This window comes from Myodes glareolus, chromosome 4 (genome assembly GCF_982192425.1).
Source record: "Myodes glareolus chromosome 4, mMyoGla1.1, whole genome shotgun sequence".
Taxonomy (NCBI): domain Eukaryota; kingdom Metazoa; phylum Chordata; class Mammalia; order Rodentia; family Cricetidae; genus Myodes; species Myodes glareolus.
Window position 1 is genome coordinate 15,945,591 of NC_142029.1, and position 14,141 is coordinate 15,959,731.

Genomic DNA, 14,141 nt, shown 5'->3' on the forward strand with positions numbered 1-14,141 from the left:
GGGTAGCTGGACAGAGCTAGTGGCTGGGCTGTACCGTCTTGACCTACTCTGGAGGCAGTCATCTGTCGGAAGGTCCAGAAGTGCCAACCGTCCCAGGGGCTGCACCGCCACCTGCTGTGAGGCCTGGGCCGTCCCAGGTCCTTCGCAGCGGGGCAGCCGCGGCTCACTGCAAGTAGGAAGGAGGGACAAGGAAGGGGGCGCGCAGGTGAGTGCAGGCTGGTTGTTCTCCTGCGCTCCAGCCCTTCTCACTAGGGAGTTGAGCGCCCGGGTAAACACCAGGCGCGATGTGCGCGGTGTATCCACGGAGAGACAAAGCCAGGGCGGGGCGGGGGCGCCGCCCGCGATGCCAGGGCGGGGGGTGCAGGGCGCAGAGCAGCCTCCCCTGGCGCGGGTCGCCCACCGCCTGGGAACCCCGAGCCCTGCCTGCGGACAGGTGGAGCGGGGGGCGGGGCGGTGGCTGGGAGGGTCCCGCCCCGGGGGTGGGGCCGGGCGGGCCCGGCGGGGCGGGGCCGTGCTATGCAAATGTCGCCCACGGGCGGCCAATTGCCTGCTCTCCGCGCGCGGCTCCGAGCGTCCCGTCCCGCCAGCGGCCTCGAGACCGGAGCAGCTAAGGAACAAACCGCAGCGGTCCAGGGAGCCCCGAGCGCAGCGTAGAACCAGGCACGCCTCGAGGACCCGTGCAGCCCCGCGCGGTCTCCGGGCCCCAGTCAGGCAGCCAGGCGAGCGCAGCGCCATCCGGCCGAGCCCAGCGCAGAGCTCCGTAGCATAGCGCGCGCCGCCGCCCGCGCCCCGCACCGGGGAATGCGCCCTCGGCGCGCAGGCCAGGGGGCGCCCGCAGCCCGCCCCGGGGGAGGCGGCCCCGAGCGCCCCTGAGCCTTTCCATGGCCCGGGCTGGGGCCCGGGGCCTCGGCTGCTGACGTGCACGAAGCCAGTGGAACCAGTGAAGCCGCGGTCGCGGTGTGGATCCCGGCTTCAGGCTCAGAGGCAAGAGGGCGCGGACAGGGCCGTGGCCCCGGGGGGCCGCTAGAGCGGACCGGCCCGACGCGAACCTCTCCGCTGCTGCGGCGGCTACCACTGCCCGGGCGCCCAGGCCCCGCCGCCGTGGACGAGGTGAGTACAGAGGGAACGCGACCCCCCGACCCCACTGGGACCCGCGGCACTGCAACTCCTTAGAAGTGTACAGTGCGCGGGGTCTGGCTAGCCGTGGCGCACTGTCCGCGGGCACCAGGCGACAGGACGAGGATGTGCTTCATACCTGTCCCGGCGGCGGGGACCCCGCGGCTTCCAGGCGGTGTAAAGATGTGTGACCGGGTGATGTGGTCTGCCGGGTCACCGGTGTGTGAAGAATTAACTTTTTCCACCCCCGCAAGGTTTTGGGTGGGTACCCTCACCCTCGCGGAGTGGGAGTTCAGATCCTTCTGTTTTAGTCTTCCGCTGACGCCTGCAGTAGCACTCTTTCCCAGTCGGTGCGCATGCACTGCCTCAATGGCCCTAGTCTGAAGACAGGTCGGTCTCAAGGGAAGGTCTAAACGGGAAGCCCCCACGTGGAGGTGGGCAAGAGATCTGCCTCCAAAGGGCTTTTCTTCCAGCCCTTTGCCGACCCTCTGGCCCCCAACTGCATCTTGGTCCTGCTTGGATTTAGGGGTTTTCCTGTATGTGAGGTGTGTTGGTAAGTTGGAAGAGCCTGCAGTCAAGCCCCAGTTTGAACCAAGGGCCCTAGTGGTGAAGTGGGCAAGGGACAACGGGGGTGAGGGGTTGCCTAGGGCAGGTGAGGCAAGGAAAGTGTCAAGATGAAGAGGCCTTTGGAACTAGGGCTAGGGGCCCAGCTGGACCACCACGTCCTTATTCTTGAAATAGGTGCGTTTTGCCACCCGTCCATTAACATCTGGGGAATAGAAAGCTGAAACCTCCTTCATGTCCATCCTGGAGCAGGGCCAGGTGGAAGGACTCTTGTCCCCGTGAATTCGCTCCGTTTCTCCAGTATCCGCTACCCTAGTTACAAACGAGGGGAAAACTGCCCAGGGGTGGTGGGATGGAGCAGGGCCTACTCCGGCTGCTCAGGGGGTGTGCCTCGATAGACCCGTGGACTAGGCAAGGATGCAGGCATAGCCACCCTCACTGTTCCCCCGTAGTTTCAAAGGAGCCAGGCCCGGAAGTAGGAAGGTGGGGGTTGGCGAGAAGGCCAGAAGCCCGGCCTCAGCCCCCGCTACTCTGCATACCTTGGTGGGGGGGGTAGGGATGGAGCCTGGCCCAGGTGACCTTGACTGGGAAACCCTGGCCACAAAAGGGGGTTTCAGGCCCAGCAGATCTGCTTCCCGACCCATGAGGTGTTGGGGGAGGGGGAAAGCTAAGGATCCAGGAAGGAGTCTTGGGGTGTGTGGGGGGAATAGCTGAAAAGCTGATGGGGTGCTGTTAGTAATTTTCTCCCTGCGTTCCCCCGTAGTCCTGTTCTTGCCTCTCTTCGATGGAGGCAGTTGTTAGCTAGAGGAGCCAACCTCCCTTTGCTAAGACGGGCTCCCCCGGCTCCCCCCTGACACACATATAAACACACACACTATAAGCTTGGGAGGTCTGGATCAGACTGAACAATTTGACCACCTGGCCCGCTGTCCCGCCCCCAGGTGCCTCTGGACCCCTTCCTCTGTCCGCCCCTTCCCTGCACCCCTTGCCAGCCCCAGCTCCTCGTTTCTTTGTTCAGGCGTCTCTCCTCCGTCCCTCCCTCTCTCCTCCCTCTCTCCTCCTCCCGCCTGCTGCCTCCCTCCCTTGTTCCCTCCCGCCAGCTTTCTTCCCCTCCTTTTGGTTTTTCCTCCTGGTGGGCTCCCAGGTGGCGGTGGCAGTTTCTCCCCTGTCCATCTACCTGAGCTGATTCTGACGTGGGGGTTTTGAGGGGCTAAGGCTGAATGGAAGGAAGCCAGGGGCTGCCTGAAGGAAAGGGACTGTAGGATCCCCTTCCCCCTTTCCTCTGTCCTTCTTCATCCTTCTCTTTCCTCTGACCCCACCGCTAGACTGCCAAAGAGGGACCCTGAATTTGGTCTTGAAGTCCCAAGAGACTTCATTCCCCCCCCCCCCATTTACCTTTTCAGGGGCCAGAAAATTGTGGGAGGTCCCTGTAGGAGCCTCATGGGAAGGTCCCCTACTTTTTTGGACACCTTGAGTGAGCCCAACACTGGCTTTGGTGACCCTGACTTCTTACTGTGAAAATGGATACTGAGAAAAGGAGGTCAAGGGGGAGTGACCTGAACCCCCTGATCAAAGCTCTCAGGGACTCAGACAGCATCTTGCCCTCCTAGCTTCCTTGAGCCCCACCCCACTAGCAGGTCAAGTTCTTGAGCAAACTCCTGCTTGTAAAGACGTGCGTGGGCACGCAGGCGTGGATGTGTGGATATGCAGGGCTGCTCATGGGGGCCTCCAGATTCACCCTTAGGGTGGTGGAGGCTGTGCAGCCCTTTGCTCCCCGGCCTCCCTGCCAGAGCCTGCCTTGAATTCTGTCAGCACTAGCTTTGTGCCCCCAACAGACTGGGGGAGGGGGCTGGGGCTGGTTCTCCCCTCCCCCAGTCAGCCAGCCTCCCTGGGAGAGAGCATCTGGGTTGGGGAGATCTTGGAGGAATGAGAGGTGTGCCAGGCACTCAGCGAGCACCGCTGGAGCTGCACTTCCTGTCTGAGGAACCACCAAGTGGTTTGCCTTGGCAGGAGAGGCAGGGCTCCAGGGCTGGGGGCTGGGTCTGAGGAGGGCATTGGAGTCCAGAAGTCCACAGTGGAGCCCTGCACAGTCCTGGCTGGGGGAGTAACAGGCCACCTATCCCAGCCCTATCCCAACACATACACACCCTGGTGGCCTGAAAATGGGTCTCATATTGCCTCCCATGGGAAAAGGGATAGACAGGGCAGATCTGGGGGGGGGATGAGGCTGTTATTCTTAATGCCCCCACCCCCAGTGCTCCTGGGTGGGGGGTGGGAGTTGGCAAGGGTTCGTATCGGGAGGAGCAATATGTTTCAACAACTGTGCTGAGCTGCGTTTATCCAACAGCCAGCCTGCCTGGGGAGACAATATTTGAAAAACACAGTATTAAAATTTGGACCTGCCAGAGATGTGGGTGACTTTGAAGGAGCAGTGTAGCTGGTGCACAGTTTATCACAGGTCCACTGGCCATTCTAGCACCCTTTCTGATTCCTGAGCTGATTCACTTCTTCATAGAGGAAGTCCTTCTGCCTGTCTAACCTAGGTGCTTCCTGTTTTCTGCTTTTTAGTAAATGTGAGTCTTGCTATTCTCTGACTTTTCTTTTTTGGCTGGTGTCATCTCCCCTGCTTTGGGCCATCAGCATGTCTCTCATTCTTGCTCCCCATTCTCCCATAATTCCCCTCCACTATTATTAGGTCCAGATTTTCCTGTCCTGGGAGGAGCGCATTGGCTCAAACAGACCTAGGAGTAGAAGAGAGGGCCTTTCTGCAGGTTGTGGGCACAGTGTGGGAACCTGCCGTGAACCACAGAGGGGTTTCCATCATCTGCATGTGTTCCAGCATGTGACTGAGGGGACAGGAGGGGGTAAGGCTGGGACTCCAGCTACTCCCCTCAGTTCTGGTGCTCCCAGCTAGTCCACTACGGCCTGGACTTCAGGCTCGTCGGTGATATGTCCCCAGACAAAGGAAGGCAGGAAAAAGTATGAGGTTTGTCCTGAGTTGAGAGTTGTGAGTATGGAGATGCCGTCACTTTCTGTTGAAGGAGGGAAACTGAGGTAATTTGGTTAGAGGTTGAACAAGGGAAGGTAGGCAGGGCGCTGTTCCCTTGTAATCCTAACACAGGAGGACCGTTATAAGTTCTCTGTCTCCAAAAAAAAGGGAACAAAAGAAATGGCTCATACATTTTTCTAACTTGTTCTCTCCCCAGGTGTCCAGAGAATTGGAGCCTGGGCCCTGGGCCCTAGGCCCCTCCACAATGCTCCGCACTGGCCTCATCCTATGGGCTTCCCTGCTGACCGGGGCCTGGCCTGCCGCCCCCATCCAGGACCAGGTTCCCGCTACACCTCGCGTCCGCCTGTCATTCAAAGGTCAGAGACTGCTTTGCTCCCCCTTCACTCCATCCTTCCTTACAGCACTGGCTTTCACTGCAGAGGACAGGATTGAGATCAGGGCACAGGACAAACTGTGCAGTCACTTGGAGAAGGATGGAGAGAGAGCAGGATCTCTTAGGAAAGACTGGAGCCCGGAGGATGACGGAGAGGAGACATTACTGGGTTCTTTCAGCTCTGGCTCTCGTAGGTTGGAAGATGCTGTTGTCAGCTCCTAGGGCTGAGGGTCAGACCGTGAGGTAGACCAGAGCCTCTGCCATCTGGAGGGGCAGGCACACAGTTCTACTGGGTGTATGGCTACCCAGGCAGGTGTTCCAGGGTCCGTGAGGGAAGGGCACTGTTGGCTGTGTTGTATGGGGAGGGTTGTGGGGAAATAGAGAGCTCAGTGAGCTCAGGGAAGGCATCTGCTGTCGCCAAAGTGAGCACTTTGGGAAGTCTAGACTTTAGTGGGGGGCTGGGTCTACTTCCGTCACCTTGCACCCAGCCCACCCGGCAGATGAACACACAATGACGTGTTTGCTAGACACTTCCTCAGGGGATATTGTGTGTGTGTGCGCGCACGCACATGTGCATGTGTGCACACTGTAGGTCCTGGAGTACACAGGCTGTGCTGGGGTTCGGGGATCTGGAGTTCCAGCTGAATTCTGTCTTGGCCATCCTCTGGCTAGAAGCAGTGCTGGCCAGCCTCCTGCCCTGGGTGGGGCCAGTTCAACCCGGGCAGGCCAGATTTCCCAGCAGCCATATTGGGTGAAAGGCTGCACTGACCTTTTCTTCCTCAGGCTTGGCTGAAACCCAGCCCCTAGCTCATCACCATGGCTCCCTAGCAGGGCCCCTGGCCTCATCCCACCCACACCTGGAGGAGGGATGGGGGAGTAGGAAGTGGGAAGTGAGCTGGTTAACAGTCCCAGTCCTGATGGGCAGACAAGAGTTAAAGGGTTCTAGTTCCTAAAGGGCTTCCTTTCCCAGGCTTGGGAAGGTGAGATATTTATTCGGCTGATACTTCTACCCTTCCCTGGTGGAATTCCTGGGAGCAGATTAATAAATCTTGATGGGGCCAGTCCCCCCCTCACCTCCCTGCCTAGGGCCACTGGAGTGTTTCCCCCAACAAGAGAAGGGAAGGGGCTTGAACTCTACACCTCAGGACCCCTGGGTTTACTGCTTTTGGTATTATTTTTTATTAAAATTCATGCCAGAAAGCAAGAAGACATAGGACAGTCTCCTGAGTGCTCCTTTTAAACCTTGTCGAACCTCAGGGGCAAAGGGGAAAAGGTTTTGCTCCTGTTTTCCAGAGGAAGAAACTGAGGCTCAGGCAAGGGCAGGGCCAAGGGCAGGCCAGGAGGCAGAGACGAGGCCAGAAATAGAACCCTGGTGTCCTGGGCTTGCTGGCGCCCACATCAAGTTGGGTCGATTCCCTCTCAATTAGCTCTGAAGCCGACACCCACAGTGACTAAAAGCCCAGCTTCCTGGCAGCCAGCCTACGGTGCTGTTTGCTGTGCCTGCGCGGCCTGGGTAGGGTTGGAGGATGCTTGGGACTACCCCATCTTGGGACTTTGAACTTTTGCCCGAGGCAGGTTCATTAGCCAGAATGACACCTCTCCCCCCTTCTCACCTGACCTCATGTCCTAGTGTTGTGCTTGGATATGAGCTCAGTTTAGCGGGTGCTCGAGCACCTACTGTGTGCTCCACTTTGCTGAGTCCTGGGAATTCTGCGGTAAACAAGATGAAATACCCATAAGGGGACTAACTGAAAAACACTTGCTAGGTGGCCCCACTGAGGGACCCAGCCCTGTGTGATCTCTGCTAGTGGCTCTCGGTGAGGAGAGCAAGGACTGGAGTCTCACAGCCAGTTTAGGACTCTCGGAGAGGAGTGGGGTGGGGATCTTCCCGTCCAGTGTGCACATACAGGGTTCGTAGAGAGTTGCTGTCAGAAGCACTGTTGGTAAAGTGGACTTTGTGAGTCTATTTCTCCTTCCTCTTTGGAGTGACACAGCAGCTGGAAGCCAAGGCGGGAGAAGATGCTGGCCTTTTTCCTTTTTCTTTTTTTCTTTTTTTGGTTTTTCAAGACAGAATTTCTCTAGCTTTGGAGCCTGCCCTGGAACTAGCTCTTGTAGACCAGGCTGGTCTTGAACTCACAGAGATCTGGGTTTAATCCCACCACCGCCTGGCTGAAAATGCCTGTCTCGGCGTGCTTTGGGTGTTTGTTGTAGCAGAACTTGCCACTTCACTGGATTCAGCTAGACTCTCCTGGACAGAGGTGCTGGTGTGAGGGGCTACACTGCCCAGAGAAGATAAAAGAACAAAGGCAGGAATTAGACCAGCTTCCAGCTTGCAGCCCACCCATCCGCCCAGGCACCCCAGGTCTAGAGCCAGCAGGGCATGAGGGCAAAGGGGCCCTGCATTCATTCAGGCTGGAAGATTTCTGTGTCCATCTCTTAGCAGCACAGAGGAGCCAAGTGGGACCACCACCTTCCAGGAGCACAAGATGTGTCTTTTCTTCCTGCTTCTGGATGCCTGCTAGGGATCCTAGACAGTAAACCCTTCCTCCTTCCCGTGATGGGGCCTGGAGTCCCCTTTGCCCAGAATCCCAAGCCAAGTTTGGGTGGAAAAACTTTTCCTTCCCCTATCCTGGGCCACCCTAAATCCTGGCCACCACCTCCCTAACAGCAGTAGGGAGGTGCCAGGCCCTGCCAGGTCCTTTGTTCTGTGTGGGGAATGTTTACTTTTCCCCAGGAAGCCAACCCCCACCCCAACATGCCACTGCTGTCTGGCTGGCTTTGGCAAGGATTTGGGGCTGAGAAATGTTTGGGAGAGACGAATCTCGTGGTGATGGATCTCGTGGTGACGGATCTCGTGGTGACGGATCTTGTGGTGACGTGAGGCAGCGGGGCTACTGGGGAAACTGAGGTTAGGAATAAGGAAAGGGAGCAAATGGTCCTTGTGTGGGTGGAGAGCAGGGAAGAAACTATCAATAATGGAGATGAGAGTGGACGCCTTTGCTGAGGTGAGAGCCCAGGTTGGCTCTGACCCCAGGCGCACCTGGCCCTTCAGCGAGGCTGAGCACTCTGTGGGCTGGTCCCTGCCTTCTTCCTCTTGGTGCCCACTCCTTTGCATAAGGCATAAGTGGACCAGGTTGCTTTTTCTTGTTGGGAATGAAGAGAATGAGTATTCACAAGTCATTTGCTTCACCCTTGAGGGTGGTGAAAAGGGGTTGAGGTGTAAGGGCTTGAAGCAAGCCTTGACAGAGCCTTGGCCCAGGCTTCACTGAGGGTAAGGGTGGGACTGGAGAGCTGGAGTATCACTGTGGCCCCTAGGGGTTCCCTGAGTCCCCAAACTCTATGAAGAACTTTGTAATTGCCGAGAAGTAAGAAGGAGGAAGAGGTACAGGAGCTGAGGCCAGTGGTGGCATCAGGGAGCTAGGCAGGGGTCAGGTGGCTTTGACAGCTACAGTGGGTTTGGAGCTTTTACCCTAGGAAGGGGTAGGCATTGCAGGATGAACCAGGATGACAGTTGGCTCTGGAGGAGATGGAGGCTGGACCTCTGTGATTGCAGAAGGCCCAACTCACTCAGGTCAGGAGCCTCGGCCTTTAACCCAGTCTCACCCCAAGCTTTGGATGGGGCGCACTGGCTGGGCCTTTCGGAAGCCCGGGCCTTGTCTCAGGCTCTGGCATGTCGCCCACCCCGCCCTGCTGGCTCCGGCTTCCCTTGGCACTGAGTGGGGAGCTGGTGCATGCTCGAGGAGTAAATCATGTTCCCTGGCAGCCCTCACGGCTTCGTAATCGTAAAGAATTTAAAGAGAAACTGCCAAGATACAAATCTCACCCGGGGCCCCAAAGGCATCTTTTACCCTGTGGCTTGGGAGGCAACGAACCCCAAAGAAGGTTCTTGGCTGCCTACACACCTGTGTGTGTGTGCACGTCCCTTCTTCTTCTCCAGAAGCGATAGCTTGGAAGGTGGCTTCAGGGCCTTGACTACTAGGGACCTCCAGTGCCTCCTTCTGTTGGAATGACACGCTGATGCCGTCAAACCCCAGTCTTATCCTTGGTGACTGTGTGTCGTCTATGAAATGGCTTAGACTCCCTGAGCCCTGGTTTCCCCCTTTGTAAAGTGGGAATGGCGGTAACCTGTCAAAAACAGCATCAGCTGTTGGCCCGGCAGGCCTAGCATTTGAGGTCCTCCTGTCTCAGCCTCTGGGGAGGCTGGGATTATTCGCCTGTACTGCCAGACCCATCCTGGAAGGAGCATCCCAGGGCTGCCTTGCTTACATCATGATTATCAATAGACCTGGAACAGCGAACTTGCCTCTGTTCCCGCTACCTTCTGGAAAATGGGGCCAGGAATAGTTCTGACTTCATTGTGGTGTTGGGAGGATGAGTTATGTGGATACGGTCACTGTCCTCAGCAGAGAAGAATATCTTAGTGACTAGGATGGTGGCTTATGGGTGAGGATTGATGGGGGGGTTGCCCCAAGGTCTCCTCACCCTTCCAGAATTCTGACCTTTGGTTAGGGAGATTGTTCTTGGAAAGGACCTGCTGGGGAGGGGTCAGCAGGGAGAGACTTCTACCATGGGCTGGTAGAAGGCAAGCAGGTTTCATGGGTGAGGCAGCCATTCAAATAGAGAAGAGTATGGTAAGGAAAGAGGAGGGGCAGAGTCGGGGTTCAAACCACCCAGCACCCTGTGGCCTTTAGCTCTGTTTCCTCGTGGCCAAGTCCTAAATATAGGCGGTGGGAAAATTTCAGTGGTAGAAATACATTGGGGGGAAGTAGGCACCAGCCTCCGGCTGAAACTGGCTCCCAGAACCCGACTTGAGCACCTGGGTATCTGCAGCAATGACCCCTCCTGTGGGTTCTGTTCTGACATTGCAGCCTGTTTTGGGGTGGCCTGGCCCAGAGCTATCCTGGGAATGTGAGTCCTGCCTCAAGGGAGTCCATGGAGAAGCAGAGAGGATTCCGACTGCATTTTTCTTAGAAATAGCAAGAGGGCCTTTGCCAGAGTCTTGGATGCCAGAAGGCTACATACAGCCTGAATCCAAAACCCTGCTCACGTGGGTGCCTGAGCTTGGCAGGCCTGCAACTCCCACCCAGGCTGCCCAAGCCCCAGGGAGAGAGGGCCTTCTGGGCTTCAGACCCTGACCCATGGTCCTGGCATAGCAAGGAGCAGGGCTGGGCAGTGGCATCTGGTCTGGGCTCAGCTAGGCCCACTGGCATACTCACTCATCTGCCTGCAAGCATCGGCTGTCTAGGGCTGGCTCTACATGGCAGGGACAGACACAAAGCATCAAGCCTTTCCCGGGACCAGGAATGCTGAGAGTCTAGCTCTAGTCTTGGCTCTAGCAGGTCCCTTCTTCTTTCCTCCACTCTCACCTTCCACTTCTCCTAAATACTACCTTGTCTTGACTTTTACTTTGACCTGATGTCAAAGTCTGAAGTCTCCTCTGAAGTCTCCATAGCTAGCCAAGCGCCTTATTTCTTCCCACAAGGGACTTGGTGCTGATGTCCGCTATGGGCGAGAGTCCTAGGGATCATATACAACAGGCAGAGTGGCAGCTGGAATTTGGGCTTCTGCAGCATCAGAGGTGGGTGACACTCCAGGGGGCTGCAACAGAGAGGCTGTGATTTTAACCCTTTCCTGACCCAGCACCACTACAACCTCCAGGATTGGCTCTAAGCATCCCTGCCTTGGTTTCCCCATAAAAATGTGAAGGGGTAGGGGCTTCAGCTGTCTGGGGCATCCTGTAAGGGTGGTGGGAAGGGCCTGCAGGGTCTCTGTGAGTCTGAGGAGGACAGCAGAGATGATGGCTGGGCCGCGGGCAGGGGAGGGTCTTGACACCCACAAGCCTGTCGGTCCCATCCTGGCCTGTCTGTCCGGGTGATTTATAGCAGTAAATGAGCCATGGAGAGTTTGTTGTCTTTTGCAGTCGTGGGGGTGGAGGAGGAGGCTGTGGTGGAGGAAGGAGTGAGGGGTTTCCGGGCCAGGTCTGGAATGTGGGAGGAGGGGTGAGTCCCTGGGCCTTTGGAGCTGGAGACCTCTGAAAATTGGTTCGCTCTTTCTACCTGAGAAGTGGATCTGCGTTCCCCTCGGGCTGGCCCTTTCGGTCCTTTCACATTGCTTGCTGTGCATTCTGGGATTGCCTGGCCTCAGTTGCCCTACACTGGTCACCTTCTCCCCGCTCCCCTATATAGGGAGTCTCTGAACTGTGCTGGTCCTACCTGGCAGATGCCCATGTGTGTTTTCATATGGCTGCTGTGCATGGTACTTGTAGGACTCCTGACCTTCTGTCCAACAGCCTAGACATCATGGGGCCATGGGATAGGTGGAATTGAGGGAAGGCATCTTGTCTGGAGAGCCCTCCTTTGCGGGGACAGAGGGTCAGAAGTGATTGGACATCCCTAGGACAAGGTGTGGACCCTCTGCTTCTGGGCTTGTGTGTGCTTGATTGGAGTGTCATGACCCCGCTGCTCATTCCCCTCGGCTCTTCCTGACTTCAGAATGAGCTGGCTCCTAGTCCCTTGTCTGCCCTCTCCTGGGCGGAGCAGGTGGGCAGTGGGGCAGAACGGCCGTGGGAATAGCAGGCCCAGCCCCCCGCCCCCAGCCCCCAGCCCCCAGCCCCCCGCCCGAGATGGGAAGGAAGAGTGGAGGAGCTTTAGTCCATCTGGGTGGCTCTTACTCGAGCTTGGTGTTTACTGAGCAGCTGGGATGTTTACAGTAGCCCTTAAGAAGCGGCCCCTTGTTCTAGAGGATTTCCCATCTGGAGGGTCCCATCAGGGTTTCTTCCTACCTTTCTACCTCCCTACTCCTCTGGGATAGAAGTACAAGGATTTAGGACCTGGAGCAGGAGCGCTCACTTCTCTCCCCCTCCCCTGGAGTAGGTTTCCTGGAAGTGGCAACTGTAGGGGAAATATGGTAACTGGGTTCCCAGTTCAGACATTTAAATTAAATTCAATCAAAGTGGTTATTGAATATAAACACACGGAGTCATTTACATGTTAATTATGTTGAACGGACTATGAGGCCATAATTAGTTGCTAATTGGGTGAGAGCGGCTGTAATTGGTTTTGTTGGCATCGACCTGGCTCACCTGCTTGGTGGTGGGGTGCCGTGCCTGTGAATCCTAGGAAGGCTTCTTGCTTTTATAATGCCTGGTCAGGAAGGGGCCGGGGACATGGTGGTTTAGGATAGTCTGTTCCCCAAGGAGATACAGCTCATCACCAAGGCCAAATCCTCATCCTGACTTCTAGGGTTTCTTAGGGAAAGGTGATCAGCAGTGGCAGCCCCCTCTTGCTCAGCCCCAAGTGAAACTTGAGTTTGACTGTAGATATTACATGTTATTATATATTAGTGCCCAAGGGAGGGTCCATGGCAGCAACGGCAAGTACTACTGCTGTTGATAGGGCCCAGAGTGGACCTGGTCCGTGGCTGAAGTCTTGGCTTTGGGTATGGTATGAGTGGGGTAAATGCCCTGAGCTAGCCGGTGGAACATACTAAGACTTCTGGGATGCCCTGCCCCCAACTCAGTCTGGCTGGGGCTCCCAGGGTTGAAGAGCTGTGGCCAGGGGCTGAGGCCTTCCGGCTGGCCGCTCATTAAAAGAGGATTAGGCTGGGAGCCAGGGGGCCAGGCCAGCCCCTGGGCCTTCCTCTGGGGCCCCTCATAGCTTTGGAGGAGTGGAAGATGCTAAGGGTGACCCTTTCCTAGAACCCATGGGAATGCTGAGTGGGGATTTCCTGGGCTCCTGGGCTCTACCACTTAACATCACTGCCACTGCTTTCATCTATCTATCTATCTATCTATCTATCTATCTATCCATCCATCTATCTATCTATCTATCTTAAATATATAAGATATAGATCTATCTGGTTTGCCTCAGTTTCCCTCCTCAGGTCACGAGGCCTGTCTTCCTGGTGGATGATGCACTAACAAAGATCCAGATTGGCAGCCCCTTCACACCCAATCCCATTTCTTCTCTTCAGCTCAGGGATTAGGGCTGCCACTAACCCACAGGAGGTCAGAGGTCAGAACTGGGCTATAGGGACCTGTCTATCACTCCCTCGTCCCCAGCCCTTAGCGGGGGAGGTCGTGCTGTCAGTCAGAGCCTATTGCTTTGTGGAGCTGTAACCAAGGGGGCGGCACCCACCTCTCCTATGAGATTCTTCTTTTTGCAGCAGCCCCTGCCTCACTGGTGGCAGGTCTGATGTCCGAGAGACGCACAGCAGGGTGTGGGGCCCGCCCACTTGGGGGTCTCTGGGGAGGGCTGTGGACACGCCTGCTGGCTTCTTTAGAGTAAGGCATCAACCACACAGAGAGCCCAGGATCAAGCCCGAAGGCACTGAGATTGTTCCTGCCCCTGGACCTTGGCCAGGCCATTCTGCGCCAGGCCAGTGTCTTAACAGCCACAGGGAGAGGTCTGGAAGCTGGGAACGGCTGCGGAAATGAGGTGTCTGATGCCAGAAAAGGCTCTTCCTTCCCATGACGGGAAAATCCTTCCCGGATGCTACCCCACCCAACCTGTGCCCAGCTTGGGTGAGAGCCGGGGTGTGGGGCTCTTCCCAGGAAACAGCACCCAGGCCACCACCCTCCCCTGACAAGCTCAGAACTCACTTTGACTGGAGCCTTACCGTCATGCACTGAGTAGAGGTCTGAAGACATGACTTGGCCAGGTCAGCATCAGCACCACACACACTGATACCGCTCAGGCCCCCGGACCCTGTGGGCCCAAGTCCCTTACAGAGTACTGGACCTAGTAGGATCTGCTCATACTGCAGGTGTCAGCTAAGGGTACCTGCTTGAATGTCCCTTCCCGCTCTGAGCCAGGCTTCCTGGGGAGAGGATAAAAGCCCCAGATCCTTTGTCCTGTGGTACCCAGTTTAGATAGGATAGGTCAGGTTGCCCCGTGGTACACAGAGTAGGTAGGGTAGGTTAGATTGCCCGTGGTACACAGGGTAGGTAGGGTAGATCAGGTTGCCCCGTGGTACACGGGTTAGGTAGGGTAGGTCAGGAAGCAGCCCAGGCTGTGGGATAGTCGTGGGGTTTATTTGTGTTTTCTCCTGACACACTTGAGTCTTGAGTTAGCGAGGCTA

General features: G+C 56.8%; 1 protein-coding gene across 3 annotated transcripts in view; it reads left to right on the forward strand.

Moving 5' to 3' along the window:
• Positions 1 to 568: 568 nt before the first annotated feature.
• The window catches only part of Sema3f (semaphorin 3F), a 28,024-nt gene continuing 14,451 nt past the window's right edge, over positions 569 to 14,141 (forward strand). Inside the window, exons 1-2 of one of the 3 annotated variants that reach the window (XM_048423717.3) lie at positions 569 to 1,110; positions 4,887 to 5,046. In XM_048423717.3, coding sequence (XP_048279674.3) covers positions 4,935 to 5,046 — 112 coding nt within the window. In that variant the 5' untranslated portion in view covers positions 569 to 1,110; positions 4,887 to 4,934. Of the gene's footprint in view, positions 1,111 to 4,886; positions 5,047 to 7,948; positions 7,972 to 14,141 lie in introns of those variants that run through there. The other 2 variants (XM_048423718.3, XM_085688826.2) reach the window with 2 other exon arrangements.